Source organism: Aythya ferina (genome assembly GCF_964211825.1).
Source record: "Aythya ferina genome assembly, chromosome: 15".
NCBI classification, from domain to species: Eukaryota; Metazoa; Chordata; class Aves; order Anseriformes; family Anatidae; genus Aythya; species Aythya ferina.
Genome location: NC_140314.1, coordinates 5641913 through 5667562, shown reverse-complemented (window position 1 = coordinate 5667562; position 25650 = coordinate 5641913). Strand labels below are relative to the sequence as shown.

Sequence of the window (25650 nt, the reverse complement as noted above, 5' to 3'; positions counted from 1 at the left end):
TTGCACCAGCAACTCTTTATTGTACAAAAACATACACAGGTACACGGTGTCCCATACACACGGCATACCGTGGGCACCAGGAAACCCCTCGGGCACTTGGTACCTCACTGAGCTCACCCCTGCGGTGCCCAGGGTGGGCTGCCTCGGCCAGAGAGCCCCACTGCCACCTCGTGGGTAAGGCACGCATCGCCTCCACTCTGCCACAGGGCACAGCGGGGAGCAAACCTCCTCCCAGCAACATCCCAGGCCCTGCTGGAGAACAGGACCTGGAGAAATCTCCGAGTACTCTGGTGTGCAGGGAGAAAGGAAGTGCAGGGAGTCCACATCTACTAGTGCTAGAGGCAACAGGGATTATTCCGATCTTTCCCTGCCCGTGTCTATCCCTGCTGCCAAGGTTGACTGGGATGAGAGGATATTGCCACCCAGGGCAGCTGCCTTGCTGCAGTCACTCTGGACTGATGGAGGGGAAAAGCTCACTGCCTGCATGCCAGCACCTATCCTGTCCTGCTCCTACTGTCCTGGTCCCAAGCTGAACCATGGCAAACCCTGAGGGCGCTGGCTGTCCAGGGGCAGAGACTCAGGAGATGAATGTTCGTCCCACAAAGAAAACTGGTGGTGAGACAAACTCAGTTATCCCCTTCTGCTCCCAGTTAGCACCAGGCTGTTAAAAGAAGACTTTTGTTTGTCTTCAGTATGGTGGGCCACAGGCAACAAAGACCCTGCTTCATTGTGCAGTTAGGGAAATAAGGAAGCTAAAAATGTCCCCCACAGAGGGAATGAAGCAGTGAGTAACCCCTCATGGCTTTGAGAAAACAGCCTACATCAGCTCTCAAAGAGAGGTCTGGAAACAGAGCACTATTGCTGAAATGTCTCTGGGTCTAGGGCATTCCACCCCATAGTTCAGGAGGTTTCTGGAGGTGTTTCTACTCTCTGCTTCCCCTGGCTGTGGGGCCTGCAGCTACAGCTTGCACTGGTGTCGAAAGTAGGAGGCCCTCAATCTGTCTAATGCCCCATAGCATCTCCCTCTGTGACAAAGCACACACAGAGGGAGAAAGAACTGCCCCGTCAGAAACCAGCTCAGCATCCTTGGCACAGCCCTGGCGGAGATGAGGGGGGCACTGCAGGGTGCCATGCAGTGCCATGCTGCTGTATTCAGGTCTGCAGTCACCTGAGCAGTGGATGTGCAAATTGAGTTCTACTCTCCCGAGCTGCCAACAAAGTTGAAGCCAGCTCTGAGCTAGATTCAAAGAAGGAAAATGGTCTTAAGGTGTCTTCTGGGAAAGGTTCACCCCACACCAGTGAGAGAGGACTTGCACCGTCCCTTTGGTCTGCAAACCCGCAGTCTTCATGTCAGAGAGAAGAGAAGCCTCATCACAGTCCTGCACAACTCCAGGAAAGCAGCAGTGAGGAAAGAACATCCCTTTGACAGCCCTCGCTGTGCCACTGGGCCGGGGAATGTCCCTCCTGTGTTTAACTCTTATTTTTCTGCTTCCATATTTTGGACAAACGGAACTTGTTCTTCTTCTTCTCTGGCTCCTGGTTCTCAAGAGATCCATCTGCAGGAGAGGGAGCAGAGAAGATTGAGACCCACAGCCCCACTGCTACTCAATGCTGCTCCCTAACAGCAGAAAAGGTCCTTACCCAACTTCTGGATCATGTTTGCCAACATCTGGTCCTCCTCTTGCTCTCTGTAATGGAAGAGCATGGCATTAGAAAACTGCTCTGTTTCACAACAAGGTGGTAGATGCTGCAAAACATGCAAAAAAACACGGCTACAGTCCTTCCCCCAGTCAGAAGTGACCAATCCCCTCAGCACACCCCAAAAAGGGGATGGGAAAAAAAGCAGTTAAAGTCCTAGACATTAGCAAATTACATCAGCTTTTACAGCCCCCTTTAAAGCAATGGCCTACGTGGGGATTTCCAGATCACGGCAGTCCAGTGCTACATCAGCAGAGCCTTTCCCCAGCTAGCCTATGAATCATCTGAGTTTACCCTGCTGTGAGGCAACGCCACACCCCAGGAGACAAATAAAGATTGAGACACCAGTAGCCTCTGGTGCTGCAGAGGTGCTCACATCAGTCACCCTAGGGCTTGGGCAAGGCCAGAGCCAAAAGCCCGGGCATTACTGGAACCTTCGAGGTGGGGTTGCTGCCCTGAGGGCAAGAAATGGAGGCTGCTCTCAGCAACCAGAGGCACACATCCAACTACTTGACGCAGCAGTCTTCCTTTGAACTTGGGGAAGATCCAGCTCTCAGCACAATGGCTGTGGCTGTTCTTTTGCTGCAGCAGACAAACAGACATGTGGCTTCATGCTCCCAGAGTCCTCCGAGGGTTCACATGCTGCCTCCAACTCCCCATCTCCAGCTTCTCCCTTTCTTGCTCCTGCTTTATACATTTTCATAGTCCTTATCCTCAGAACATGGCTGCAGACCTGATCTCAGTTTTTAACAGGTGCCAAGGAAGCAAAAGCAGCAGCATTTAAGACAAGATGGTTGGTGACAGGTCACCACCCACCTCTCATGGAACAGAAGTCTGGATTAGAGCCATTTGTCCACCCCTAGATCCTGGGCAGTTGAAGAAGTACAGTGCAAACCACTCCTTGTGTTGGCTCATCCTCTACCACCCACAGGCCCTCACCTGATTCTGTCCTCATCCAGGCACTCCACGATATTATTCCGATCGTTGACTGTGTTCAGGTAGGACTCCAGCAGTTCTTTCTCACGCTCCCTCTCTCTGCGTGTCTTCTGTTCCTCTGCACAAGACAAGAGAGGCCCCTCTCACAGCTACAGGTCAGTACCTCCCCACTGGGGTACTGCCTTCACCCTGCTCCAGCAAGTTCCTCTCACAGGCCTGAATTTGATTATCCTCCCACTCAGGGGTACATCTCATGTCCCTCAGAAAACACCTGGCAGCTGAGTCAAGAGAGTTCCCCAGTGAAACCATAATCCCTGGCAGGCAGACAGCATCATTCAGATCTCAAGGACATCTTGGGGCTGGTGTGCAGAGTGTAGGTCTCTGCACAGCCAGGGACCAGCAGAAATCTCGGTGTAGCTTTTCCTCACCTGGCTTGTTCATGAGGTGTCGGAGCTCCATCTCAATATTCCACTGCTGCTCCTCCAGCTTCTGCTGTTTCATCCTGGAAGAGACCACAGAAGTGATGAGTTATGCCCCACCATGATCCAGGGCTGAATTTTTCTGAGAAATTTGCCCCCCTCACATTTACAAGGTTTCCCTCACCACGAGCTCATCACAGACCTTAGGGGCTCATCTGTCCATTCAGAGCTCAAAGGCCCACCAGCTAATACCTCAGGATGCTGGCAGGTCTCCCACAGACTTTCTCAATCCCTCCCTCATCCCACCAGCTGGCAAATTATTTTGGTTGCTGCCACACTTCCTCCTTCACTGCTTACTGCTCACAGATGAAGTGTGTGGGCAGACAGGTGAATTTCTGGTTCTACTTACTTGTACATCAGCTCCGATTCCTGTCTCAGCAGCAGCTGTTTCTCATGGATGAGTCTGAACCAATCCACCATGAGGGCATCCTCAGACTCATCTGCAAAGACCACAGAAGAGCAAAACACCTCCAAAAGCTGCATCAGTTCGGTTCTTCCTGGCTCAAACACACAATCACTTGAAGGAGAGCCCAGGATAACTTATATGAGCCATAAGCAATCTCAAGTGTAAACAGCTTGTCTTCGCTACTCTGAGATGCAAAGAAAAGGAAGCAGACCCCTTCCTGCAGAAGAGAGCTGCTCACAGATACCCTATCACAGGGCACCCTGCTCGTTTTCCATGTGGCTGGCTCAGCTCTGCCACTCTGAATGAACCCACTAATCCCCATCGAATTGGAGCTGGCCATGACAGACAGTCTGCCTTGGGATTCAACCACCAGATAAATAGCAGCCTTTGACTCCCAAAACTCCCTGATACTCAGCCAGATAAACACATGACCTTGCTCAAACGACAGGTTAGGATACAGCGCGGAGTGGGTTCCAAATTCCCAGGGCATTATTTTGCTGTACTAGCTACCTTTGGTAACTCGGTGTCTCACACATAGTATGAGCTCCTAAAAACAGAGCCAAGAATGCCCAGGGGTAGAACATGAGCCTCACACCTTCCTACAATAACAGAGCCCCCTGGTTTTCTTTACCTCCCTCGCAGCCACGCAGCTGCTTCTCCAGATCCACTCCTTTCGATTCCAGCTCATCCAGCTGCTTCTCAATATCACGTACTTTCTCCTGGATTTCCTCCTCAGGGATGTAGTCTGGGTGCAGCTAGGAAAACAAATGTAGGAATGAATACATCTCAGTGCCCTAAGACTGCTTCCTGAAGGCACAGCCCCAACAGAAATGGGAAATGACATAAGGAGCTCAACTCTAGAGCCATGCCCTGGAAGGGCCAAGTCAGCAGAGATGCAGAGCTGGCTGTTCACACCGGAGTGGTGGCCATGGCAATGTTACAGTGCTGTGATACACTCAGTAGGGTGATAATATCTACCCACACTTGTCAGTCCACAGACATTCCCCCTCCTTTGTTGGAGCAGACTGTGTCCAACAGGATTTTGTTATCTATATCTATCTGTCTCATTCCAGCCTCTACTGTCCCCTTGCCCAGGAGATAAACGGCAGTCTCTCCTTTTCGCCTCTGCTCCAAAGCCTTTTACCCCTTCCCTGAGAATTCAGGTAAACTTTCCAAATAAGATAACCTGAGATGTATCCAGGCAAATACTTCAGCAGAATAACCAGCAACCCCAGTCTGTGCCCATTACACCCGTTTTCCAGCCATACCTTGGTTGGGGACACTGCTTCACAGTTCTGTATGTTAATCAGAGCTGAAGATTTATCTAGAAGGGAAAAAAATAAACCCCATATCAAACTTTAAATAATTCTGTGCTGTGAGACAGTGCCTACACCACTGAGAGCACAAGTCCATGTCACCCAGCACAGGACACTGACAATACACATGCATTGGCAGGCCCAGACTAAGGTGAGATTTGTGTCCTTGGGAAACATCACAGCCTGGTTTACTCCTTGCTGCTGGACACTCAGATACTCCCAGACCACAGGGTGCTGCTTGCCTCCTCAGGGCACAGGCGGTCTCCTTACTGTGGTGTGGCTTGGGGGCTTGCACCTGAGAACAACGGTTTCTATGTTCATTCATTATCTTGTTAAAACTCAGATATTTATCATGGCAAAAAGCACTGCTTATTAAGCTTCCAAAGGGTAAAACAGAAGTATTGGGTTACTGTCACAAGAAACATCAGGTTTCAGTTAAAAATGCCCCTCTAGTGCTCTTGTGCAAAGAAGAATCAGTGAATACCGATGAAACAAAGATGGTCCAGGGGACCTTAGCATAGGCCTCAGGAAACTAAGGTTCAATTCCTTCCACAAAACACTTCCTAGGTGAGAAGTCCCTTTGGCCCAGCTACACAGCATTATTTAAGCCCTGGACACCTATTAAAATCAATCCTTCAGCAATGTGTGTTTGTTCCACTGTGCCTCAGCTTCCTCTGCCCACCTGCGCTGCAAGGATAACTACAGGAGAGTGTGAGGTATTCGGATACCCGAGGGGCTGGGCTGGATAATTACCACAGAGAGAGAAGAGAAGCACACGTGGATGATGTGATAGGAAGGAAGACTCTAGTATTAAAAGAGCAGAGCTGTAAGAAAGGCAGCAGTGATGCAGGCTTGGCACACACAAGGAGAAAGACAGGACAGACAGACCAGGGAGCCCCCCGAGAATCTCTTGCTACTGTGCTGACTCGCTGATGAGAAACTCAAGGAAGAGCTCAAGGACATCTCTCAGATTGCCCAGTCTTTGTTCTAACAGGCTTTCTAGAAGACTGTAAAAGGATCAAAAGATGCCGGGTACTGGATTTGGTAATCAGCTGTGTTGTCTCTGCAATGCTGGCCTCCATCAGGTCACTCTTCCCCCTGGATGTAGCTGGTTTGCTGCCCCATATGCTACCTGCAACTCACTCTTCTCTTAAAGGTTCCTCCAACACAGACCTGGCCTGGCACAGGCAGCCTGAGCATCACCTCCCTGTCCCAGCTCAGCGCTGCATTTCCAAGCTCCTTCTGGGTGACCTCTGCAGCATCTCCAAGCAGGGCAGAAAGCTGCATCACTGACCATGAGACCAGGTCACTGGAGGACAACAGCTAGCAAAACCACTCTCTGCTGACCAGCTGAAAGTCTGGTGTCCCCTGATATCCTCAAGTTCTGTCTCCATAGACACAAGATAGGCAAATGGGAAATGGAACAGGGGGCAAGAAAAACCTAGAGTCTCCTTTTTCAACTGGAAACATTACCTACACCAAATAAAATTAATTATCTACAGAAATGCTCATCATCTACAGTCCTTTGAAGCACACACAGTATTAAGGGCATAACTGTTCAGAGGCTCTCTGCTGAGGTGGAAACCTATACAGAGGAGCAACAAGTCAGTCCTTAATCCACAGGCTGCCCAGAGACAGCAGCAAGGAAGCAGCCTTTCAGATACCAGGCTTGCATATGTGAAAACTGGGGGCAAACTGCTGGGAAAGTTGCCCACAGGAGGCACTCCCACCAGCAATCACTAAGCTTTAAAAAGAGATATAAAACCAGCCTCCGTTATCTTAACAACTCACTTCCTGGGGAATGAGGTAATGGCGAGCCTCGTGACTGAGTGTGAGAAAAAATGAGATGGAAAGTTTGGGGAAATAGATGGCAATAAAGGTTTGTTAAAACAGACAACATAACTGCTATTTGAATGCTACTCAGCTGTCAGACCTGAAGGCTAAGGACAGTGCTGGAGCCAGCTAAGAAATGAAGCATGAGACCACCAAGCCATGGGGGCCCATCCTACTTGCTCCAAGACAAACATCAGAGTCAGAGCTGAGCCCTGCTCTGAGGATCTTCTAGTTCAAACAGATAAGACAGAGCCAGACAGGGTAAGGAAAGGGGAAAACAAACAAGCTGAGCACACAGAACAGCAGCAAACATCAGGTTAGGTCCATGAAATTTCATTGTGGTAGGATATGTAAGAGGGAAAGCAGCAAGGACAACTGGGCAAAACAGAAGAGGTACATAGTGACATCGATGTTGAACAGACAAGAGTAAGAAACTGGATTAGGAGCAGGGACAAACTGGTCAGAACTGGCTGGGACATCTTTGAATGTCCAAGAAGCAGCAGCCTTGGCTGGAGCTACAGTGTGTTCCGCCAGCTGGAGTCTCTTGCTGACAATTCTCTGCATTCCTTTCATTTCCCTAAGCCACTCAACTGGAGAGGAACAGAGGCAACAGCTAGATTCCCATTCCTCAAATCAGGAGATGTCCTCTTCGTAGCTTTGAGTCTGAAGAATGACAGAGCAGCAACCCTGAAAAATCCATATTTTCATTTCTTCTCTTCCCACTGAATTCCTTGGCCTGGCTGGCTCCTGGTTAGCCCAAGATGGTTAATAAAAATTAATGACACAGATTTTTCCCCCATGACAACAGCCACAGAAAACGCTGGGACATGCCTCCCACACTGACCACTCAGGTCATCCCTAACAGTGCAGAGGAGAGAGTGGCTCTAAGCAGGCAGAAGAGATCTTACATGTGGTAGTGCCTTGATGCAACTGGTGGTTGCCCTCTTCCTTCTTCTTGACAGAGCCCCCATGTTCTTCCCAGCCTTGCTTTGAATTCTGACAGCTCCTGATAAGATCTGAGCTGGGGATCAACTTCTTCTTAACGACTCCACCAGATGAAGCTGAATTAAGAAGCACAGACAGGTCTTGGGTAAGAAATTTCAAGCCTCGTCCCACAAAAATCCCCGTATTGCCCAGAGACTCTGGCATTCATCACTAGCTGCCTTCATTTCTAGTCCTATTACTCCTCTCTTGATGACACTGAGGGACATGAGTCTGAAGAAAATGGAGAGAAACCACCAGTCACAAGGCCACAGTATGAGAGAAGGGTGGAGGAGAAGAAGGAAAGGTCAGGAACCGTCATCAAGATTTCTCAGCAATACTTATTTATGCAAGAGAGAGCAAGTGAAATCTTGCTAGCTGTCTTACAGAAGAGGAGCACACTGCGAGGACTAAGTCCCTCTCCTTGGGGAATGACAGCTCTCCAAATAAAGGCACTGCAGGGCCAAAGCAGGGTTAGGGAGAGCAAGAATCCCTGCAAAGAAGGCACCATCTCCACCAGCATGTTCCTCACTCTGTGCCTTGCAGCACTAATGCCTGCCCCCGCCTGACCAGCAAAATGAAGGCAAAGCTTATATCCTTCATACCGGAGTCCTGCTTTGCTGATGGCACAACTAACGGACTTGGCTTTGTCTCCTTCTGTGCTGGGCTCCCTGTTCCCACCTGAGAGTTATCAGTAGGCTTCTTAGAGCCACCTTGGTCTCTGCAAAGAAGAAAGACAAAGGTAGGAAACCATCCCTCTAGCAGACTGGTCCACAGAAAGAGCTCTGGACATCCTGGGCCGCGATCTCCAGCCATGATGGTCACACTTCTAATCAGAGTTCAACGATTTGAAATGTGCTCTCCCTTCCCAGAAATGAAAGCCTTTGACTTTTCCTTCAAATAGTTGAAAACAGAAGCATTGAAACATAAGAGCTCTTCCCTCCAACATGCACACAGACCTGCAGCAACAAATACAGCTGCAGACATGGACATCCCCACTCACTTATCATGAAGACCCACTTGCTTGAAAAAAAAACTTACTTGTTGGCCACAGGCTTCAACCGAGATCTCCACTCTGTTGGGTTCTCAGACTTGTCTTCACCAGCATTAATGGTTGCTAAAAGAAGGAACGTAGAAAGATAACATCAGGTCCAATAGGAAGACACAAACCAGATTTGTGTCTCAGGAGGAAGAGAGAAGGCATGCACAGAGGTAGATACCATCATGTTACTGCAGCAAGCCAGCACCAACTCAACAAGTTTAACACAGGCAGATTCCCATACAGTAGGTACTAAATAACCTTGGTGGCATTTTGCCCCTTTCAACTCAAATGTTTTAAAACTTGTGCAGCTACAGAAACACAGTCACAATGGAAACAAAGACATACTTAACAGCAATACAACAATAACAGCTTAGATCTTAGAGAGCAAAGGATGGGGGAGGAGAGGGGAGACAAAAAGACCAGCAAGCTCACAACAAACTCCACACAGATACTGTTCTCAGCCCCCCAGATAAAGTGGTTGAGACTAAGAACTCTCAGAACATCAGACCCTAGCCCACTGGACAGTCACTGGGGAGGAAGCTCAGTTCAAAATAGACAAGAAGGCTGGGTAAGCCCCAGTTGTAGCCACAAAATCATCCTGAAGTTATGACAAGGTCTCCAGCCCGGGAAAGTGTACTTAAACCTCTGAAATCCATCATGATCACAACACTTGATGACAGCTACTACAACTTCAAATACCTGGAGATCCTCAGAGACGAAAAACTTGCCCTGCTACAGGCAGCAGTTGCACAAGGACAAATGGAAGTGTGTTGATCCCCAGAACCCAGAAAACACATACGTAGCGGTACAGATAGGAAGTATGTGACCCACTGACATATTCGCTGTGCTGGCCCAAGAGAAGGGTCTAAAGTTGTCACGCTGTGTCCAGGCAGAGCTGTATACACACCAGTCATCCTCACCTTTGAGGCTTTTTGACTCTGGTTTGTGCACAGAGTCAATAGGTTTGCTGGCAGTCTGATTCTTGGGCAGAGGCTCTGTGATCTTCTCCTGTTTCGGTGCTGTGTACCCTGGTTTGCTGGACTGTGCTTTTGGAGCTGGACTCTGCCATTGAGAACTGGCGGGAGAAAGGTTGCCACTGCAAAAAAGAACAATCTGATGAGTTTTGAAAGTCTGTCCTTTTGCAAAGGATGGAGCTTTATACTGAATGGTGTCCTAAAGATTTGAATGAGTCACTCAGTCTTTAAATCCCATCAGAAACATCAGTCAGGGAAAAAGAAGAAAGATGCAGAGACTTCTCCAAGTTATGCCAAAGTCATCCTGGGAATAAAGAGGGAAAGGGAAATAGCACCTACCTGCTGGATGCTGAGGAGCCAGTGAAACTGAATCTTCCTGGCCTGCTTGGAGAGATTTTTGACCCAGCCAGAGCCTGCATAATATGGTTACGTGCCTGATCCTTCTCGGCATTCTCTGGACTGGCTGCAGCTTCAGTTCTGCCAGAGGTAATTTTACCAGGGCTGTGAGAAGGGACATGTTTTGTAGTGTCAGAGGTTTTATTGCTGAAGGAGTCTAAAGACTGAAAAAAATTTTCTCGGGCTTGCTGTGTTTTTGTTTTTGAGGTTGTCCGAAGTGGATCTGATGGGGTACCTTCATGATGCTCTGTTTTATTTCCCAGCGGGGTACCTTTGCAGTCATCTGATTTATTTACAGCTGAAGAAGACCATGGAGTATTTAGACTTCTGAAGCCAGAGCTTCCAGAAGATGAAACAGATGGCGTGTTTGAATTAGCGATGCCTTCCTGGCTCGGTTTCTTCAACACCTGCTCCAGTTTCTTGGGTTCTGCTGCTTTCTGGAATGGCCTGACAGTGGCAGGGGCTGGGCTGCTCTCAGGTTTGTTCCCGGTGCTGCGGAGTCCAGAGATCTGGACACTGTCTGGCTGTTGGTGGCTGTTACAGATGAACGTACCGGGCTCAGGCCCAGCTTTGTAGCTTCCAGGAAGAAGCACGTTCCAACACTGCCTGCACCTGTGGATAAAGAAGTCTCAGAACACGTCCTCTAGAGCTCTGGGGCCATTGACACACAGCTGAGAGCGCAGGCACAATTCCACTGCCAACGCAGGGAGGGTGAAGGTACCACACTGGCAGTGAGCAGACCCCGTGTGCATTTCGTTAGGCACCAGAACAGGAACTGCTAACTGCATGGCCTGGGGTAGGGAAGGCATGGATGAAAACAGACCTGTGCAAAGAGTTTCCCTTATGCACAGGTCAAGAGACTGGCTGCCTCCACTCCGTCAGAAATGTCCTCCAACACCTTGAATGCTTCCCACCTCTCTCTCCAGTCCCAGACTGCCCCTGGGACCCACAGGTTTGTGCCCCCCCTTTCAGAGAGCTGTACCTGAAGCAGTTCCTGTGGTAGAGCTTCCCATCAACCAAGTGGCGCTGCACCAGGTGGACATGGTTCCCGCAGATACCACAGCTGCTGCTGCGGATATTCCCACTCTCTGCCAGGACCCCTTTCTGTGGGAAGAGGCAGTGGTGAGCAGGCAGCACTGCGGCCTGTGTACAGCTTAAGAATCTCCCAGATAAGCATTTGACATGCACAGCCAGTTGCTAGGACAGGGAAGGGATACGCAGGAAATACTTGCTGTGGCTGACCCCTAGTTTACACAAAGTGGAACAGGATAGTGTAAGGGGAACCTAATTCCACAAGGCCAGAAGGCCAGGGTGTTTGCCTGCATGTGGGAAATTGAAGTTCAAAGGTCTCTGAATTGAATTAGCTTGTGAGCTAATTACCCCAGTGAAAGAGGAGCTTCCCTTCTTCCACCCTGTTTTCATCCCTGTTCTGCTATGAAAATGTTTCTGAGAAATTAATCCATGTTTTCTATCAAAAACAAAAACTCTTCTGTTAGAAATCTCCATCCCCAGGATCTACTGGCTAGGAACAACATAGCCATGTCCTGAGACACCCATGGCCTGTTCACCTCTAGATGAATCCCAGCTGGCTGATGGCTTTCCAGTGACTCCCATCTTTATCTGTGCAGCAACCAGACCTCTGGATTAAATCCGAAGCAATAAACAGAAAGTTGAGAGACTGAGGCCCCAGCACTAGCAGCCTTGAACTAACTCAATGCTTCCTAGCTCACCAAACAGATTAAAGGTATAAAGAACAGCCCCAAACCCATTTCTTACTGTGGTGACTGGGGAGGTTTCTTTGGGCTTAGCTTTGGCTGGTGGGTGTGCAGGAGGCAGTTTTGGAGACGCTGGCTTGGGAGGCTCTGAAACCACCTTCTTCCCAACAGGCTGCTCCTGAGGTTCAGAGGAAGGACGCTTGATTCCAGCCATGCCTCCAACTGGAAGAAAGGAAAAAGGGCAGATTCTAAGGGAGCATAAGGAAAATTCACAGGCTTAGGAGCTATTTACAACACAAGAAGATCCAGAGGTGCCTGATGGATAACCTGCAAAGCATACAAGGAGACTCAGGCTTCCTTCACAAGCAGTTCTGTAGTGGAGCGAGGGGAAAGAGGCAACAAGCGAGTTTGACCAACATATGCAGGAATCAGCTGGCAGCTGAAACTGCTGGTGTTTTTTTTTTTCTTCTCAGGGAAATTCCCCAGAAGGGAATGAAAAAGTGGAAAAATACAGAACATAGATGGTGTGAACAAAATGCGAATCACCACAAAAAAGCCTGGAAATGCCCAATGCTCCCTCCATTGCAGATGAAAGATAACCTCTCTAAATTCACAGCAAGTTGAGAAAAGAGAATCACCACCTTCAGTCAAGAGCCCAGCATGAGTGCCCTGTGTCCTGGGAAATGGAGGTAGACTTCCCAGGGAAATAAGGCTTTATGTACAACTGTGACAGACAGGACTCCTCATGGGTCTTGCAGAGATGTTATTTTTGTGTCACTTCCTATTCTGAACATCTCTGCACTCCTTCTGGGAACTCAGCAGTTATCTGAGCTGTAGCTTTGTTTCAAGAGCAACCAACTAAATGACCACCCATCTGAAAAGAGATTATATCCTTCTGAGTAAATACAGGGGATATCTGAGCAGGTTAGGAGCAGAGAGGAAGCCCAGCTCCTAGTGGTCTTCTCTCAAGGTCTTCTCTCAGCTGTCCAAGTCAACACCCAGGGCTCTTTTACCACAAGAGACCAATGGAATGGTGACACCGGACTCAGCAAACACTTCAGACTCAGGCTGCCTGCTAGTTCGGATATCGAGCTCCCAAAGCCCAGCACAGCTTCAGCTCTACTCTTCTGTGAAATCCTGACCTCAATAAAATATTGGCTGCTCGCCCTCTCTGGCCTTCTGCGTCCTGCTTATTTCATGGTCCTGCTGGAGCCCATTCAAAGGTCACGGCGATAGTATTAGGAGTCCGCTTGGAGTCAGAGGGCACATTCCTGGCTGGACTCATTTTCAGACACACACATTCACCCCAGCAACAGGAATGCGACCAAAGCATTTTGTGGGACACTAGAGAGTATAAAAATGTGCCGTGCTTGATGATGTGGTAGGCGAGAAGCTGGGGAGGGGGGAGGAAAGACCCCAAACTGACCCAGATTCCCACCACTTGGCACAAACACGATGGAATTTGTTTCATCAGGGTTTTAAAACGAGAAATAAAAAAAAAAAAAAAAAAAAAAAGTGGGGGTGGGAAGAGGTTGTGGAGGGAAAGAGAAAGCATAGCTAAATGAGTGAAGAGGTGGAGGAGGGGGAAGAATTCAGATATTAAAGGCAGCCCTCTGGTGTGGCAAGGACTGGGGCAGGGATGGAGGCACCCAAGAAAGGAAAGCTGAAGTGTAGACCACAGAAGTGAACTTTCTGTGCTCCTATCTGGCTGGGCCCTGATAAATTTTAGATCATATTTTAAATTCGAAGACACTTTAAAGATGAAGCACAGCCCTTGTGCCCTTCCAAAAGCACTGGTGCTGCTGCAGTAAGTGAAGAGGTCAGATCCCCCGCTGAAATAGTTTTGGCACCAAAAGGCCTCCATGAAGTCTATTTTGCCTTTCCAAGCTAGGAAAGAAAAAGCACAAAATTGAGGCCCAATCTTGGCCGCCCCTCCATGGAACGTGGCACTTACTTGGAGACCGTCCATGGAAGTAGTTATAATACTGGGAAACGTAGGTGATGATGCTCAGCCTGTCTGGTACCCTCAGAGCAACCATATCCTCTGCATCCAGCAAGGCTGGGATTCCCAGCTCCTCTGATGCCACTCGGAACGCCTGGGGAAGGAAGAAAACAAAAAAATGAGGGGTCTCGTCCAGCCCAGGCAGCAGAGCCGCTCCGCATCAGGAGAAACTGCACCGCAAACAGCCCCATTCGGATACTAATTCTACCGGGGAACAGCTGCACCAGTTTAACTCCGACATCGTCCAGCCCTTGCAGGAACCAACAGAGTCGTGGCTTCCAGCCACCGCCTTGAAAAACTCAGGCAGGGAGCCAAAAATCTGGCCTGGCAAGCTGGCCGGAGCTCGGTGCACGGGAACTCACCTGGGCTTCCCCTGCTCTTCCTCGAGCCTGCCTCTATCTGGATGCACACAGCTGCGGAGAGAAGGCCTGGCAGAAGGGTCTGTGGCAGCCCGTGCTGGCGTGCAGGCTGCCAGCCCAACCGGGAGCTCTCCCCAGCTAACGGTGTGCCGGGAGGTGTTTGCAGGCAGCCTTCTAGCTCCGAGAGCTGTGCAAATGTTAACGCTGCCTGCCTACTGCCTGCTCTTCCCCGTCTGAAAAAGGGGAAATCTTGGGCTGAGAAGGAAAGCATTCCTCCCAGGCTAGAAAGCAGGAATAGAGGAATAACGCTGAAGAATTTCTGATACCTAACTCCCAGCTTAACCATTTCCATGCTAACGTAACATGTGTTTGGGGCAAATATACCTCTTTGTGGTGCCCTTTGCTCTGACACTGCAGGATCAAAGCCAGGTAAAGGACAGAAAAGCTGTTCTGTTTTGCCACTGCACAAGAGGACAAAAGAAAAAAGCAACATCCCTAAAACAACTTTTCCTTTGCTCGACTCACCACAGGACTTCTGCTAGGGACTTTCTCCATCCCTCTCCCTTCCTCACTTATGGGAAAATCCTTTCTTTCCCCCTTTGGAGCATCCCTTTTGAAATGTCAGCAGAGCAAAGGACAACAGCACCTCAAGGAGCAGAGACACCAGGAAGGCTCCTGCTGAATCCCACAGTTAAATGGTTAAAGAAAGACTTGCACACATTAAAACCCTCCGCATCTGACCTCTGGCGCAGACACACAACAGGGCTGGTGTACAAGCTCCCTATTCCTGCTTAGAAGAAACAAACAGCCACTGTGTTTTAGCAAGATAATTACCATTTTTTTCCATTGGGTATCCCAGTAAAAATGTAACCGAGCTGACATTACGCACGCGCTCAGCCAGTTACCTCTGGCGGCACCACCCGGCTGCCAGCCCAGCCTGGCACCTGCCCGTCGTGTAACCTCATACTTAATATGTTTTTTTGGCGTGGTCCCCATCGGGCTGGCTGCACGACTTGTCTGACCAGTGGGGTTTTCTTGCTGGGCATTGCCAGAGCCGTGCCACCTCCTGCTACACGGTGCTGTTGGTCAGACCCATGCAACAGGCACACAACAAGGGTTGTTGTGTTGTTGAGGGTGCTCCGTGCACACAGCCAGTTTGGCCAGGACGAGGTGAGCAATGCGAAGGGCAGCATGAGGATGTGGTGTCTGTCCCCTGTGCCTTCTGCGTCCTCGTGCTCCTGGGAACTGCTCTTCCTGGAGGTTAACCAGCCCACCGCCTCACCTGGCCCAGTTGCTTTGCCCTCCCTGCCTGCCCAGGCTGGCCTTTAAAGAAGTGACGTGATATTTGGTGCAGCTCCAAGGATTTACAAAGGAGGTAAGCACTGCTGTTCCCGTTTTGTGAACGCTGCACAGAGCAGGCAAAGAGGTTTGAGGACATCTGAGCAGGCCAGGCACAGCTTTTCACTGCTGTACCCACTACACCAGGCCACCACACATTAGCACTGAAGAAACTGGATGCAAGGTCTCTAGAAACCTTTCTCTTATTTATACATATTTTGAAATCTTTAACAAACAAAAAAAGACACCAACAGCAATTTCTCCTTTTTTTTCCCCTTCTTTTTCTTTTTGGCACTTGAGGAGTGACACATTCTTTCTTGGCAAAAAGACCTCATGTGGCAAGTCGCAGCCTGGACAAGATTTTTTTTGTTGAGTAACACAGCCTCTGAAAAGAAGTTACTGAATAGTGAGGCACGAAGGAGGGCCTGAACAATAGCAGAGGAGCAGCACTGGGAGAAATCAGACCACTCGTATCCCGAGAGCAGCCAGAGGAAGAAAGCCTGTGATGGAGAGCAGTCCAAGGAAGGAGGCTAGCCCAGGAACCCAGTGCCACGGGGAGGTGGAGGGGACAATGCCACCCACGGCAGAGGCAGGCCAGCGGGACAGCAGCAGTAAAAGGGCACCGAGAACAGATGCAGTAAGGAAGAGAAAGCAAAATAAAGGATGAACTAAAAAACAGAGGAAAGGGAGGGAGGGAAACACAGGCTGACATAGGAGAGTGGAGCAACTGTTTTTATGAGAGGCACAAAGAAGCTTTTCATTAGGAAAAGCACTGGAGGTCAGTTGTACAGCTCATTTCCCAGAGAAAAACAAAGCTGCCAGCAGAACAGACACCATCAGCCAGGCGCAGGGAAGAAGCAGCACTTGGGGCTTCACAGCACTCTGGCCAGGACCACCATCCACAGCAGAGGCCCTTGTGCCTGCCAAATACCAAAGCTCCCAGGCAAAAACACTCAGCCTGAATCTCACCTGCAAGAGGGAAACACACAGGGCTGAACCCCACAGCCCGAGTGACTGCTCATGTAGCACAGCCCAGGCTCGGGGAGATGGCACTGCCCCAGTGCAGCAGAAATTAGGGAGCACACGGAGGTGAGGAACACACAGGATCCCAGCTTTTAGCTCTCCTGGAGGATTCTAAGTCCACTTTGAGATGAGCAAGCACTTCCAAAGTACCTTTCATTCAGAGATGGTGATGGGCTATGTAGGGTGAGCAGAGATGGAAGAAGCCCGTGGGAGTCGTGGCTCTGTTAGACAAGAGCTGGCAGAGTGAGCAGAGCTGTACACAGCAGAGACGGTGACACGGTCAGTTCCAAAGGGAACTGGACACACTAAGGACAGGCATCACTATGCAGCCCGTGGAGAAATGTGAGCAGGCTGAGGGTGCTTTCAAGCTGCCAGCGAGCCTGGATGTTACTGTTTAAATGAGAAGGTTGGATGCATGCAGAATAAGCCAAAGGATCTGAATAAGGCACTGCCAGGTCACTGCACCTGCAGGGTTTCTGCTGGTAAAACACACAAGCAAGGTGCCAGGCCATGGACTAGACCAAAAGAAAACATCAAAAGCCACTTACCAACTTGTTGTTCTCATACACGTTTTCTTTACTGAGGGAGTTGAAGTTTCTGAAACACAGAAAGAAGAGAAAAAACTCAGGCTGGTGTCGTTGAGCAACCTGCTTCGTTTCCAGCTTCTCAAACCTCTCCGAGCCCCGCTGGTCTGGGGGACAGAGCATCTCCTCCCTCCCTGCCTTTCCAGAGGGAGCAGCCTGGCAGATCCCGTCTGAGCCTCCAGACGGCCACAGAGCTGCTGCTCCTCCTGGGACAGGAGCGGCCAGGAGGCCCAGCAGGCACAGCCATCTGCCCACAGGCAGCACAACGCATTTCTGGCACGTCCAGCCCCGCAGGGCTGCCTTCCGCAGCCTCCCGCAGACAGGACATGCTGATGCCAAAACAACCCGTGCAGGTTCAGGGGCTTTGCTGAGACAGCCAGGAGCAAATTCTGACTTGTGGGTTTTTTGTTATTGTTGTTTTTGTTGTTTTTTCCTCCAAAAAGCCTCTCTTCTTTCCCACCCCAAGAGGAGAAACCCCTGGCTGCCAGCCAGACTTGCAACACACTTTCCCTGGAAACATTTTCCTAGCAGACACATCCATCTCTGCCCTTCCTCCAAGTCATCTCCACGAAGAGAGACCACGGAACTCGGAGAAGGGATGGACACCTCCAACACTGCCTGTATCTCATGCTGCTCGATAAATCCATACCTCTGATCTCAGATGCTTCTGCTTCCACCAGTTCTGGTTTCAAAACCTCTTTCCTTCTCTAGCACAGCTGTATAAAACCAGGACCGAGAGCCTGCATGAGAAACACCTTTGCCCACAACACAATTCCGTGACTGATAACACTGAAGTTGCCTTTAAAAATCTCGTTCTCCTTTCCCTGGGGCTGTCACTTTTGATTTGTAATCTAAACCAATAACTGAAAAGGAAGAGACAATTACTGCTTGCAGTTACAAGCCAAAGTCAACAACCCTTCTTCATTTTCTGTTGTCCCTGGACATCACTTCCCTCCTCCCCTCTCCAGATTTTCTCTCCACTCCCCAGATTTGCTCTCCCTTCTCTGATCCAACCCAATTGCCACCTCTGCACAAGGCTAGGCCAGAAACTCACAAACTGGGAGTGGAAGACAGGCAGGAAAGCACAGGGGAGAGTGAGTCTGTGCCCTTGGAAGCAGAGCCCCCGTTCAGCGTGCTTTTCCCACACACAGAGCATGTGCCTTGCTGAGGAAACCTTCACCACCAGCCTGTTTGAAACACTTGCTAACATGGGAACACGAAACTGGCTGCTGGCTGCCAGCCTCACTCTCCAGCACCGCTTCTTCCTGCCCAGGCAAGCGCGCAGGGTCAGCTCCTCGCTGATAATCCAGTTTCACTTTACAATCCTTGTGCTTCTTGGCACGAAGCTCAGTGAAAGGCTTTTATCAGCAAGGAAACTCTCACTGGCAAACAAAAAAGGCTACACCACCAACACTGTGTTTTTGTAGGTAGCACCTTTATAACCGATGCAGCTTTACCCCTGTTGGCCTCACCTTTAAAAGGAGCGAGGGTAGCGGTGTGAGAGCCAGGGCAAAGCGGGCTCACGGCGATCTATTCATGAGACAAACATGATCCGCACCGCAGCGGGGGAACTTTTTCCATGACTGGTAAGAGCAAGGAGCAAGCCAGGTCCTTTGTCTGCTTCACAGAGAAAGTAGAGCATTGCATTGCAAATAAGAAAGGCACCCAAAGCCAGGGCTGCCTCCTATCTCCCACATCTGAGGCTGCTGTGCTGGATAACGAGAGAATGAAGAAGAAGCGACCGCAAAGACCCAAAGGTCAAACTCCCCACGCGAAGCACGTCAAGCCAAGGCACATCCCACCTTTAAATCTTAGCCCCTTTCCTGCGCAGTCTGAAGGGACTCGCAGAGGTTGTTCTCCGAGCGGTGCTCCTGCCCAGGCACTTCCCTTCCCTGAGACAATGGGTTAGAAAGAGCGGTGAAAATAACTACAGGACAAAAAGTTTCAGTGGAACAACAGATGTAATCATCCTGTTTTGTGTCAGGCAAGAAAACCACCTCTTTTAAGAGGCAGCTGAAGGAGGTGGTTGCAGCCCTCTGCCTCACTGCCGGTTCCGCCTCCGCGGACATCCTGAGCGCAGGAAAACACCTGCAGGAGACCAGGGGAGCTCTGGCTTCCTCGGCCGTGCAGAGCAGTAACACAGCGCCAAGGGGAGCAGGGAACAGCAGGAGCAGTGCCCACTCACACGGGGAGCCCGGTGAAACCAGTCTGAGTGCTGGAAACACAAGGCCACGAGTCCAGGCTTTGCTCTGCACCAGCACGTCAAAACGCAGATGCAGGAGGTGGCTGCAGCAGAGCCGTGCCGGCCTCAGTAACCCTGGAGTGAGCTATTTATTGTCAGCCTGCGCCTTTTACTCCCACCTTGCCGTGTGCTGTTTGCTGTGGTATCATCTGTACAGCTTCCCACTTGTGTGGCACAGAACAGAGACACAAAAGCTGCGTCTCTGGAGGTGAATATCTGAAATCCCCTTCTGGTCCCCGGGGAGAGTGCAAAGAGCCAGCTCACTCGGTCATTTCAGGAGCTCCCTGCCCTCTCAGCATCACTGCTTCCCCGGCTAGCCAGGTGGGCAGTTTACATACAGTATTTCTTTTGAAAGCTGGTGCATCTCCTATCTTGGAATATCAAAGCTCTCTGGACCAATGTAATCCTAAGAAAGCAAAGCTAATACTAAATGGAGAAGTAGGAGTTCTCCGCTGAGAAAACACAGGCAACTGAATTAATTGGAAGAGGTGAGAAACATAAATCTCACCCAAGAGAGCGCTTCCAGAGCTGGAAACAAATCAGAATGGAGTTTGCTAGCAAAGGAATAGAAGTGAAGTTTTTAGCTCTGCAGAAAGTCCTTCTCTTAGCCAAAAGTGGCCGAGCATTTGCCGTGCCCAGAAATCTCCGTGACCACCCACTGCTCCAGCTGCACAGACCCAGAGCTCCCAGCACACCAGGCTCCTTTGCAGGCACACGTGCTTCCCCCTCTGCTGCTGCTGCTGCAGGCGCTAACTCAGCTGGAAACCTCACCTCGGAGCAGATGGAGGTAAAAAAGTCGCAGAGACCACAGGCTGTGAGGGTTCCAGAGACCCTCCTGTCTGTAGGCACTTCTGTGGTATTTCCCCTGGAGACAAGGAGGTCTGTGCGGTCACAAGGATCACTGGAAGAGAGCAAAGCACCCTTTGCCTGCATACAGACCTCAAACAGAGGGTTTGAGCTCAGAGTGCTGTGCCGGGAATGGGATCTCCCAGCAGTGCTCAATCTGGAGGTGCAAAGCACCTGGGACGGGGCTGGGAACCCCAGGTGGAAGATGCCCCCCACGCACCCCTCCTCCTCTCTGCAATGCCTGCTCCGCATTCCTCTCAACCCACTGGCGGGCTGCAACTAATAAAAGATGAGGCTGAGGACGAGTAATAACAGATGAGGCTCCCCGACCCCAGGGCCACCCGCCTGGCACGCAAACCGCAGCCCCGCAGAGGCCGAGCAGGCGGCAGCTCTGCTTCGCCTTAGCTCTCTGCTGAGGAGAAGGAAACCACGAGCAACTCTCCCTGTCCACGTTAGAGGCTCCCAGCCTCATCCCGTCTGGCTGAGCTGACGGCAACCCCAAGAACAGGGCTGGAGGAACGGGTGCATGCAGCTGCTCAGCGCCGGCCACCAAACGCGCGTGTCCCAGCAGCGCACGGCTGCCAAGGGGGATTTCACAACTGGTCCCTTCCCAGAACGCTGCTAAACACCCGCCAGCAGGCTGGGAAAGCAGGATCCAGGACGAAGAGAAGGAGCCGAATCAAAAACTTTCCTCGACATCTGGCATTAATATCAGAGAGAGCGTGCACGGCTCCCTGCTGCTTCTAACCCACGTATCAGGCTGAGACCACGAAACCCCCGGCTGGAGCTCGCACCGGCAGCACCGTCACAGCCAGCAGCTGCAGGGCAGAGCCCACATCACACCGCTGCAAAGCTTCACGTTCTCTGACATAAGGAACTTCAGGGCTCTGCTCTCATCCCACAAAATGGGCTTGGATCTGCCTGATGATGTGCCCGTGCCTGGCTGGGGCTGGGTACCAAACATGCTTCAGCTGTGATGAAAGAAATGAATTTCCATGGTAATTCGCTGTGTGCCTCCACGCCCCCAGAACCCAGCCTGTCTGCGCATCCGCGGGTGAGTGGGAAGTGAGCTGGAAATGCGTTTCTAATTTTACACAGCCTGCCCTGTTCACTGATAACATACAAGCTGACATCAGGCAAGTTTGAGAGGAGTTATCACATACCCCATATGGTTTTTGGCAAGAAAACAAGGAGCAAGAAACTGCACCAGCCTGTCCTCCGACCCATGTAACTCTCGAGAGAAGCACATGACTATTACCAGCTCTTGTAATTGCTTGAAGTTTTCCCGAGAATTTCTCAGGCTCCTCCAAGGAAAAATCCCCTCTCCATACCATGTACTCCTCAGCCCAAGAATGTAAACCACGAAAGAAAACATGCTGTTGCAAAACTCTTCTGCAGTGACTGAATCGTGTTCTGCAAGTGATTTATACACAAGAGCTTCAGCAAACACACCGGCTTCTCCAAACACCGATTATCATATTCTAGTTTTACTTTCTGTATGATACTTTTAATCTTCAGCTAGGATCTTTGCTAGAAGCCGGGGGAGGAGCTCAGGATAAATCACTTCAAGCCCCTGAGAAGCAGGAGTCACAGCCACATGTGCACCCAGTCACCCTTTCCTGTCAGTGGCTCCTGAAACGCCAAAAGGATTTTTGTACATTCACAGGGAATTTGCACAAGTATTCAGCCCCAGGAGCTGAGGTACACGTGACATCAGGCAGCCCTGGACACCAACCACTTGAAAGTATAATTTGCTTCCAGCAGGACTTTGCCCAGTACAGCTGGTGTTTTCCTGTATTATACCACTGACAGCAAGGAGGGAGGTCACAGATAAATGCTTTTCCTTAACCTTCAGGCAGTCTTGCTGAGCTGGTCCAAGTCAGAAGGAGTTTCTGTAAGGTTCTGCATAAAGTCAGGCAGGATTTCCATCAGAAGAGGAATTCAGCGGGAGTAGAGGGACGCCACAGATTGCTTCCTCTCTGCAGCACAGGAGTATTTACTTAAGATATGTCTATCCACAACTCGTGGTGCACAGTTCAAGGATTATAAACGACTCACTAAACTCACTTAAAGGAGTTTATGAGCCCCTGCTCACTCTCATGCTCTGGATGGGCTGGCAATGGAATCGGCCAGGAAGCAGTCCCAGCCATCCACGAGCACCTCCCAGACACACCAACCTTTCTGTCCTGGTATTTCAGTACTTCTGGGACTGTGAATGAAAGGAAGGAAAGGGAATATCTGGAGTCACATGGAAGTGACAGCAGGTCAGGAAGCCATACACTGCAACACCATGGTGACTGCCAAAGCACCGGCAAGGAGGGGACATCAGAGAGGGCGCGCCTGAAGTTCCTGCATGACCTCCTGCTGCACAAGGCTGCTCTGACTGCTTCAAAGTTTCAAAACCAACTGAGAAGAGAGCAAAAGGTTATCTTCTCGGGCTTCCACCAGAAGCAAGACACCTGCAAAAGAGATCTCTGCACACAGACGCACGCGGTAGGCTGTCCTGGAGTCTTGAGGCAAAGGCAGAATTCAGGAAACAGCAGGGAAACCACAGCACAGAAAACGCACCCCAGTCCTCCACGTCTGGCTGGGAGTGACCTCATGCTTAAATCAATACTCCCGGGCGATCTTTGTGCTGCTCCCTTACCTTGAGAAACTCCCTAGTTTTTTTTAATATATATAGTTTGTGTTTTTTTTTCCCTTTTTTAGTTTCCTTTGGCAATTTACATACCCAGAGGTTACATTTGGTCAGAGACGGGTCAAAACCCACGGGACAACAGCAAAGAAACCAGCAAGGACTGGAAAACACTGTGCCTCCCACGGACGGAGCTCTGGATGTGCAAACAAGTCAGTCACAGGAATGCAGCAACCACCAGGCACCAACAAGGGGATCCCTGCGACGAGGGCGCCTGCCCTGCTCCCAGGGCCTTGCGAGTGGGCTGGGGGAAGACACAATTCCTCTTCTGCACAGCTCCTCCAGAAAACTGCCCACTTTTCTTTTGTATTTGATTCAAACAGCGCTCGCTTCTTAACTAATAACCCACAGAATTGCAGTTTAGCCGCGTGGGGAAAGCCAAGCCTAAACAAACACAAACAGCGAAGAAGGAAACATTTCCCAAAACAGTGCCTGAACTTGTTTTGCAACAGAAAAGGACATATTTTAAGGGTTTATCTTTCAGCCACAGCTCCCCGAAGAAGGAGAAAAAGGGGAAAAAAGGAAAAAGCAGCGAGGGCAGAGCTCTGCTCAGAGACCTTCGCTGGCGCTAGCAGAGCTCGCATGAGCACTGAGCATCTCCTGAGGAGAAGACAACGGGACAAGACAACGGGACAAGACAACGGGACAAGGCAACGGGACAAGGCAACGGGACAAGGCAACGGGACAGGTCCCTTTCTGTCAACTTTTTGTCCCTTTCCCCTTGGGCAAGCACCCGCGGAGTGCCCAAATGGCGGGTCCCGGCTTCGCCGAGTGGGTTGCCCATGTGCCGGCCTCGACGCCCAGGGTACTCACATGAGGTCGGGGCGGTGGCGGTGCAGGATGGCGCAGAAGGCCAGGCCGTCGCGGAACGAGGTGGTCATGTTGGTGATGCTGACATCGCGGTAGCCCTCGCACTGCTGCTTGCACCACAGCTGCAGGTTCTGGATGGCCGCCATGGCGCGGGCACAGGGAGGGAGAGGCGGAGGTGGCGATGAACGCCCCGGGGGGGATCGGTGAGGGCCACCAGGAGCCCTCAGCTCCGTCAAGCCGAGCCGGGAGGGAAGGAGGGAAGCAGGGAGATAGGGAAGGAGGCAGGGAAGGAGGCTGCCGGCCCTGTGGGCGGCAGCGGGGCCGGCTCGGAGGCGGAGAAAGGGGCGGGCGGCGGCGGCCCCTCACGGCCGCCCTGAGGCGGGCCCGCGGGGCGCGCTTGGTGGTGTGCGGGGTGGCGAAAGGGGCAGGGAAAGTTGGGTTTTCGACGAAAAATGCCTCTCACGCCGCAAGTTGGCGTCGTGGGTGTGTGGTAGCGGGGCGGCCGCCCGCTCCACAGCGGCTGAGGGGAGCCCCGCGCCCCCCTCGCACAAAGACGGGGGTTGCACACAAACACAAGGGAAATTTATCTGCCTGCAAAGTCAGCAAGCAGGTTTGCCTCTCGTTGTTGAGGAGCAGACAGGCTGGGTTTCTGCAGCCTTTCCTCAGGCTGGAGGCCACAGGGGAAGACCCATGCTCGAGGCTCCGGCTTCCCCGTTTTTGCAGCTCACCTCGGAGAGGTGCTGAGGGGGCGCGAGGCAACCTTGTGCGTCCCCAGCGTGAGGGCAAAATACAAGCAAGGACAAAGTACAGCTGCCGACAGCCATGTGAAACAACCCGAGGCTGAGGAGAGCAGGGTGTTAGGGGTCAGGCACCCAAAAAAACTCCAGAGACGGTCACTCAAAGCCACCTCCGCTGTGCCAAGCCCTTGGTGAACTGAGCCCTCGAAAGAGCAAAATCCAACAAGTGCAAGGAGAGCACACGGAGAGCTGGGGGTGGATGAATTTAGGCTGCTTTCCCTGCAGAGAGGTAGGAGCAGGGTAGCTTGGTGAGGAGCCAAAAATCAGCCCGTCAGCCGTGGACCTGCCCCAGGTGGCCTAGCCACAGCTGGGGAAAGCACGGCGATGGCTAATTTATACAATTGCCCTGCGGCACGCACAACACGAGAAATAACTCAGCAGATAGGCTCTCATATGGCTGACAAAACTGCAGAAGAGACAAGGTAACACTTTAGGAGCTGCCTATAAATTAGGTAAAAATAATTAATAATACATATAATATAAGATATTAATGGCATTTCTATGACATGATATGGATAATATACATTAATATATAAATACCTTACGAATAATTCAGTGTGTTTCCATTTCATCAACAGTCACTGGCCAATGTATTTACTTTATGGTAAGGATTATACATTTCATTATAAATGGCTTGCTGGGCATGTCAGCAACTTTTACATCTCCATTCACTTTATTATTAATGGTTTCCTGAACAGTAACGGCATAATAATGCACACAATGCAGCATGAATATTTGATGTGGCATCTATAGTCTCCCATTTATCATTTATAACAGGCTACAAAAACATTATAAAACATTTATTACAAATTTATAGATCACTTTATACTAAAACAAAGTTGTGTTATAAATACATTATTAATCCTTTATGCCATTTATAGGAATCCCTTGTAATAAGGCCTTAGCATATGTTGCTGCACGACCGTAACAATAACAGAACAGTGTGGCAAGTAGGAAATATGGCACAGAGAGCTTGCTCTCAAGTACTGGCTGTATTCTGTGAAGGAAGGGATAAACATCTGCACTCAGAATTAATCAGATTACCAAGGGATCAATCAAAAGAAATGCTGGATTAACTCAAAGTTGTGTGTGTATGTGTCCTCAGTTCAAAAAAAAAGATGCTTGTTTTCTTGCAGTTTGGAAATATCCATCACAGCAGTGTTGGAACCCTGAAAGCT

General features: G+C 50.4%; 1 protein-coding gene across 1 annotated transcript; it reads right to left on the bottom strand.

Moving 5' to 3' along the window:
* MICALL2 (MICAL like 2) lies at nucleotides 1-23997 on the bottom strand. Its single transcript, XM_084536798.1, has 17 exons — nucleotides 23679-23997; nucleotides 17047-17095; nucleotides 13731-13872; nucleotides 11838-11998; nucleotides 11044-11165; nucleotides 10005-10673; nucleotides 9612-9787; nucleotides 8691-8766; nucleotides 8255-8370; nucleotides 7577-7729; nucleotides 4788-4843; nucleotides 4151-4274; nucleotides 3463-3553; nucleotides 3063-3136; nucleotides 2638-2752; nucleotides 1642-1688; nucleotides 1-1556 (listed from the first exon to the last, which is right to left on the bottom strand). The coding sequence occupies exons 1-17, from the start codon at nucleotides 23819-23821 to the stop codon at nucleotides 1471-1473; spliced, it is 2400 nt and encodes a 799-aa protein (XP_084392924.1). The 5' UTR covers nucleotides 23822-23997; the 3' UTR covers nucleotides 1-1470.
* Nucleotides 23998-25650: the final 1653 nt, after the last annotated feature.

Coding starts and splice junctions, on each gene's coding strand:
- MICALL2 (XM_084536798.1), bottom strand. CDS start 23,821: ATGGCGGCCATCCAGAACCTGCAGCTGTGGTGCAAGCAGCAGTGCGAG. Junction 13,873..17,046: donor TGTATGAGAACAACAAGTTG/GTAAGTGGCTTT, acceptor TTCCTTCCCCAG/GCGTTCCGAGTGGCATCAGA. Junction 3,554..4,150: donor GCTGCGTGGCTGCGAGGGAG/GTAAAGAAAACC, acceptor TGGTCTTTGCAG/ATGAGTCTGAGGATGCCCTC.